Source organism: Protobothrops mucrosquamatus, unplaced genomic scaffold (assembly GCF_001527695.2).
Source record: "Protobothrops mucrosquamatus isolate PMUCROS unplaced genomic scaffold, P.Mucros_1.0 scaffold5268, whole genome shotgun sequence".
NCBI lineage: Eukaryota > Metazoa > Chordata > Lepidosauria > Squamata > Viperidae > Protobothrops > Protobothrops mucrosquamatus.
Window position 1 is genome coordinate 18,030 of NW_015391135.1, and position 7,294 is coordinate 25,323.

Here is a 7,294-nt window from a genome sequence, read left to right on the forward strand (position 1 = left end):
GAGAACATCAAGGACATGTCATTCTCCTCCTCCTCTCTGCAAACCCCACTCACTTCTACTCTGATGAAGTTATCTAGTTGGGTCATGAAATGTCTGCAAGAAAACGACCAAGTTCAGAGAACACCAAGGACTTCACAGTCCTCCTCCTCCTCCTCCTCCTCCTCCTCCTCCATTCTGCAATCCCCTCCTTTATAGCACTGATGATGTTACCTAGTTGGGTAATGAAACGTCTGCAAGAAAACGACCAAGTTTAGAGAACACCAAGGACTTCACAGTCCTCCTCCTCCTTCTCTCTTCTCTTCCTCCTCTTCCTCCTCTTCCATTCTGCAATCCCTCCTTTATAGCACTGATGATGTTACCTAGTTGCATAATGAAACATCTGCAAGAAAACGACCAAGTTTAGAGAACACCAAAGACCCCACAGTCATCCTTCTCCCTTCTTCTTCTTCTCCTCCTCCTCCTCCTCCTCCTCCTCCTCCTCCTCGCTGTTGTTTGAATCCAAGTATCAGCTCAACTTTTCCTTTTAAGGCCCACTTTGGGGTCTCTTCCTCTTAGAGCTGATACCACCCCCAAATCTCAGCTTGCTTGTCATCCATCAGCCACCTCAGATGGTCTTGATCCGACTTCTCCATATCGCCCGGAGAAGACATTCACCGTTAGCATCCGATCCCAAATCCTGCACGTCCCATCCAAGGTTACTTTTTCCAACTTGCTGCGAAGTGGCCGCAAGCAGAGCAGAAAAAACTGCAAAGACCCGTCTCTTATTCTGCTATTTCTTGCTTGATCCGTCCTCCTGGTCCCCAAAAATGTGGTTTTCCTTTGGACCGAGTGCGGTTTCCACTCCTAATCGGGCGTGTCTTAATCCTCCCTTTCTCCCTTTTCCGTTGCTTCCCCAAATTCCGCGCCGTTTCTTCCAGAGCGATTCTTCTACACGCCCCATTAAACTCCCACCATCTGTGGCTTCTGCTGCCCTCCGTTCCGGGGTTATAAACGCCTGTTTACGCTGCTGCGCTTCCGAGCTGCATTTGCCAAGACGTTGCTTCTTATTAATTAGCTTTTGATAAGCCGTTTATGTTTTTTAATTAAAGCGTGTGCTGGGGCAAAGAGAAAGAGGGCTGTATCTCTTAGGCAGTTTCATCTGCCACTCAGATCTTCCCAGGGCACGGGGGGGCGGGCAGAAACATCGCCATGCAGAGGAACCTGTTTCCCCAGCTTATTTATTTATTGCCAGTTGGAAAAAAAGGGGCATTTCTCTACACCTTGAACACAAACAGGGCGCCCTGGGGTGGCAGTTGTATTTGACTGAAGAATCACACGGGGGTCCTGGAACTAAAATAGACCCTCTTAGTGGTATAAACTCTTGTTCTGTTTGAGATGCCAAAAAGGCCAACACAGTGCTAGGCTGCATGAACAGAGGGATAGAATCAAGATCACGTGAAGGGTTAATACCACTTTACAATGCCTTGGTAAGGCCACACTTGGAATACTGCATCCAGTTTTGGTCACCACGATGTAAAAAAGATGTTGAGACTCTAGAAAGAGTGCAGAGAAGAGCAACAAAGATGATTAGAGGACTGGAGGCTAAAACATAAGGAACGGTTGCTGGAGTTGGGTATGCCTAGTTTAAGGAAGAGAAGGACGAGGGGGGACATGATGGCAGTGTTCCAGTATCTCAGGGGCTGCCCCAAAGAAGAGGGAGTCAAGCTATTCTCCAAGGCGCCTGAAGGCAGGACAAGAAGCAACAGATGGAAACTCATCAAGGAGAGAAGCAACCTAGAACTAAGGAGAAACTTCCTGACAGTTAGAACAATTAACCAGTGGAACAAGTGGTGAATGCTCCAACACTGGAAGTTTTTAAGAAGAGACTGGACAGCCATTTGTCCAAAATGGTATAGGGTTTCCTGCCTGAGCAGGGGGTTGGACTAGATGACCTCCAAGGTCCCTTCCAACTTTATTATTATTATTATTAGATCTGGGGAAATATAGATAGTCCTCCATTGGGACCAGAAAATTCCAAGTGATCATTAAGGGAGGCTCCCGATTTTACAACCTTTTTTGTGCAGTCATTAAGCGAGACATCACGCAGTCACCATCCGCAACCTCAAGTTTACCACCTTGACTTTACTGCTCAGAAACTGGAGATCACAAACTGCGATGGGACGTGCAACTGTCGTAAACGTGGAGCAGTTTTTAGCTCTCCAGATTGTGATCATGTCACTGCCAGGATTGTAAGTGTGAGAACTGGTACAAAGTCACTTTTTTCATCGCCGTTGCCCCTTTGGCCGTTAAACGGATGGCGATAAGTCAAGGACTATCTGTGTGCATCTTGCAAAATATGGGACTGAATAAAACGGAAGAGTCATTCGTGATTTTAGCCCTTCGGGGAAAAGTCTACTTTGTGCTGCCTTTTACCCAACAAGATCGCACGTCGGTGTCCTTTGTGCGGCCGAGTTGTGTGTGCGTGCGCGTTTGGGCAGCAGAATGGCTGAGCTGATTATATCCAGGGGTGACGTCAAAACGGTTGTCTAGGAGTGATGTGACACGCGATAAGGCTGTGTTTGACAATAGCCGCGGATGTGTTTCAAGAAATGCCACCGAAATGCCATTAAAAACCCCCTGGGGAAGCGATTGTGGCATGGAAACCTGCAGCCCTGGCAGAGACAGGGCAAAGGATGGCAATATTTTATTTTGAACTCCAGCATCGGGAGACATCCCCTTGCCTGTGTTTTGGTAAAGGTTTGCCTTGCATTTCTTCCGCGTGTTAAATCAATAAAGGCCCTGCAGAAAAGGAGGTTTTAGGAACGGCGGTGTAGAAAGCATTGGAGAAATTTAATTTAGTGGTCCAAGGGGTTTTGCTCCTCAGATCAATTAAGGACGGTGCTAGTTGCAAAGATTCACTGCTCTTAAGAAATGTCTCGAAGAGAATAAACAGGAGGAATTTTAAGCAGGGTGGGCTGGCGGGCCAGTAAAGTAAAAAAATAAAAAACAAAAAAATAGAATAGAATAGAATAGAATAGAATAGAATAAAGAGAGATTGGAATGGAATGGAATTGAATATAGAAGAGAAGAGAATAAACAGGAGGAATTTTAAGCAGGGTGGGCTGGTGGTCCAGTAAAGTAAAAAAACAAAAAAATAGAATAGAATAGAATAGAATAGAATAGAATAGAATAGAATAGAATAGAATAGAATAGAATAGAATAGAATAGAATAGAATAGAATAGAATAGAGATTGGAATAGAATAGGATAGAATAGAATAGAATAGAATAGAATAGAATAGAATAGAATAGAATAGAATAGAATAGAATAGAATAGAGATTGGAATAGAATAGAATAGAATAGAATAGAATAGAATAGAGATTGGAATGGAATAGAATAGAATAGAATAGAAATTGGAATGGAATGGAATGGAATGGAATAGAGAAGAGAAGAGAAGAGAAGAGACAGGAAGAATTTTAAATAGAGTGGGCTGGCGGTCCAATAAAGTAAAAAAAACAAAAAAATCTGCAGTGCTGAGGATGTTTTGGTGCCAAAGTGAGAAAACAGAACCTCAAGACTGGAGGAAGCAAAAAAATAAAACGAAATGGAGATTGAGGCTTATTCTCTTCCAAGTTCTCACGTGGCCCAAACTCTGTGGCTTCACAGATGGTTTTCTGATTTCCACTTCTGAGTTCTGGAACTAGGTGGGCAGGCTTCAGAGAAACCTTTGGGGTGTCCGTGAAAATGAGCCTGCGTTGAAAGTGAATTTGAAGTCACAAAAATCATTGGGCTTTGTAGGCGTTGAAAGGGCGTCCTTCCAATTCTCCTCCTTCTGTTTTGGTCTTCCCAAAAAGCTTTTCTCCTCCGTCTTATCCACTTTTCTCTTCCTTGTGGCAGGAGGCCTGTGGGATGCCGAAGCTGAACCCACCTGCCTCACAGTGGGGCTGGCCCCAGTGCGGACGCTGCTCACCTTGGATGACGCTGTGTGGGCCAGCTGTGGCAATCAAGTCACCGTCTTTGATGCCATCAGCCTGAAGGCTCAGGTAGGTGTATCTCCAGGTGTGTCTTGATTTAGTTCGGGAACCGTTGTTCCACTGATTAATTGTTCTCGCTATTAGGAGGAATTTCCCAATGGTGAGAATAATCAGCCAGTGGAACGACTTGCCTCCAGAGGCTGGGGTGGGTGCTCCATCACTGGAGGTTTTTAAGAAGAGACTGGAGAGCCACTTGTCAGGAATTGTGTAGGGTCCCCTGCCTGAGCAGGGGGTTGGACTAGAAGACCTTCAAGGTCCCTTCCACCTCGGTTATTCTATGTTCTAAAATTTCTCCTTTCTCATGCTGTAACTCCCGTGGGCCGGCCACTGTGTGGCACTGTTCCTGCGTGGATTCAAGCGCCCCCCCACAATGGCAGAGATACCCCCTTCTCTTTCTCTCTCCCCTTCTCCTTTCCCCCTACTTATTTGGGCAGTGCTGGATGCCAGGACCTAACAGCCTCATTTGTACCCTACCCATGGCGTATCTGCCACCCTACAAGAGTATCCATTCTCCATTCTCAACCAGTGGAACAGCTTACCCCCAGAAATTGTGGGTGCTCCATCACTGGAAATTTTTAAGAAGAGACTGGACAATCTCCTGTCTGAGATGGTATAGGTTCTCCTGCTTGAGCAGGGGGCTGGACTAGAAGACCTCCAAGGTCCCTTTCTATTCTATTCTATTCTATTCTATTCTATTCTATTCCGTTTCCATTCCGATTCTATTCTACTCTACTCTACTCTACTCTACTCCACTCCACTCCACTCCACTCCACTCCACTCCATTCTATTTTATTCTATATTCAATTCCATTCCATTCCAATCTCTATTCTATTCTATTCTATTCTGTTCTGTTCTGTTCTATTCTATTATTTCCATATTCTATTCTATTCTATTCTATTCTATACTCTGCATTCTATTCTATTCTATTCTACATTCAATTCCATTCTATTCTATTCTATTCTATTCTATTCTATTCTATTCTATTCTACTCTACTCTATTCTATATTCTATTCTATTCTATTTCAATCTCTCTTTATTCTATTCTATTCTATTCTATTCTATTCTATTCTATTCTATTCTATTCCATTCCATTTTCTATTCTATTCTATTCTATTCTTCATGAGACAAACTCATGCACGGTCTGGGGTGTTCTCCCCGTGCCAGTCGAGACTTCAGATTGAACCAAAACTGCTCACAGAGGGATGACCAGCGATCCCAGTTCCTCTGTAGAAGCAGTGGATAACACGTAAACACATGGATAACACGTAAACACACATGTGTGTAAACGGAGCAAAGGGAGAAATATCCTGGTTTTCTTTTCATTTGAAGCAGCGGCCTTTCCTGCCTCAGTTTCCTTTCTTTCTCCGCTGCCACCTCTTTCTCTTCCCTGACAAGATAAGGCCGTCTCTTTCCTCCACTTGGCACTCAGTTGTCAGGTGGCATCGAATGCCTTGTCAACACTAATGCAACGTTTTACGTCTCCCCAGGTGCCCAGCAGGATTGATAGGAGCTCTGTTTTTATAGAGACATTTTGAGGTACATAAATGCCGCGGTGGGAAGGATTGTGTCAGCATTTTCAGGGTAATATTCCGAGTTTATAACGGAGGCATTAAAAAGAGAACTGCTGCAAAGTTGGGTACTGTCTAAAAAGGACGTGGGATGTGAGAAAGTGGCTTTTGCAGGCAGAGAAGGACAGAAAATTAGAGCCATGGGGCCAGGAAGCGAAAAAGGGATTAATTGGAGTGAGAAGAACAGGGGTCTTCAAACTCGGCCCTTTTAGGACTTGTGGACTTCAACTCCCAGAATTCCTCAGCCAGCGTGAGGGGACTATGACCCTTTTATGACTTGTGGACTTCAACTCCCAGAATTCCTCAGAATTCCTTCACCATTGCCCGTAGCTTTACCTGGAGCCTAGTAGGGGGAATAAACTCAGAGCGACCCAACCATTTTGGGGGTACAGAAGGATCAAGGCCGAAAACCCAGCACACATTTCCTAGTTGTTGGCGTTATTCACAAAAAACTAATAATAATAATAATAGTAATAGTAGTAGTAGTAATAATAGTAATAATAGAAAATAATAATAATAATAATAATAATAATAATAATAATAATAATAATAATAATAATAATAATAATAATAATAATAATAATAATAATAATAATAAAGTTGGAAGGGACCTTGGAGGTCATCTAGTCCAACCCCTTGCTCAGGCAGGAAACCTATATCATTTTGGACAAATGGCTGTCCAGTCTCTTAAAAACTTCCAGTGTTGGAGCATTCACCGCTTCTGGAGGCAGGTTGTTCCACTGGTTAATTATTCTCACTGTCAGGAAGTTTCTCCTTAGTTCCAGATTGCTTCTCTCCTTGATTAGTTTCCATCCGTTGCTTCTTGTCCTGCCTTCGGGTGCTTTGGAGAATAGCTTGACTCCCTCTTCTTTGGGGCAGCCCCTGAGATACTGGAAGACTGCTATCATGTCCCCCCTGGTCCTTCTCTTCATTAAACTAGACAGACCCATTTTACTTCATGGCCCACTGACGCCCAATTCTCTCTTTTCTTCGTCCACAGCAAATATTCGAGGCCCACCCGGGAGAGGAGAGCAGCGTGACGCACATGATCAAGGCTGGCAGTGGGGTCTGGATGGCCTTCTCCTCGGGGTCTTCCATACGGCTCTTCCACACCGAGACCCTGGAGCTTCTGCAGGACATCAACGTGGCCACCCGAACCACGGCGGTCCTGCCAGGTAGGGTAAAATACATGGCATCCTAACGGCAGGAAAAAGCAAATTTCAGACAGTCCTTAGGTTACGACCGTAATTGAGCCCTGCAGTTACTGTCGTAACGCGGGTCATCCCAGGACTGGACCCAATTTTATGAACTATTTGCAAACACCCTGGTCATTAAGCCGGTTCCTAGGCAAAAACTTTTGTAGATCTCAAAACAAATTCAGGTAAGTCCTTGGGTTACGACCGTAATTGAGCCCTGCAATTACGGTCGTAAAGCGGGTCATCCCAGTACTGGATCCAATTTTATAAACTATTTGCAGCAGTGAAGCAAATACCCTGGTCATTAAGCCGGTTCCTAGGCAAAAACTTTGTAAGTCAAAATGTTGGATTCAAGACTTAGGAACCAGATCATTAGTAGGTGGGTTTTTTTGGGGGGAGGTCTGTAATAACTTCAAACGGTCGCTAAACAATTGGTCACAAGTCGGGGACTACCTGTACGGGGTTAGGTGACTCTGGAATTCCCTTCTGCTTAGAATGCGCTGAGATATAAGATTGTG

General features: G+C 44.4%; 1 protein-coding gene across 1 annotated transcript in view; it reads left to right on the top strand.

Annotated features, from left to right (window-relative positions):
* The window catches only part of LOC107299682 (rho guanine nucleotide exchange factor 10-like protein), a gene marked incomplete at both ends in the record, with an annotated part of 24,778 nt that extends 18,023 nt beyond the window's left edge, over positions 1-6,755 (top strand). Inside the window, 2 exons of the mRNA XM_015829029.1 lie at positions 3,876-4,021; positions 6,581-6,755. Coding sequence (XP_015684515.1) covers positions 3,876-4,021; positions 6,581-6,755 — 321 coding nt within the window. The remainder of the gene's footprint in view (positions 1-3,875; positions 4,022-6,580) is intronic.
* Positions 6,756-7,294: the final 539 nt, after the last annotated feature.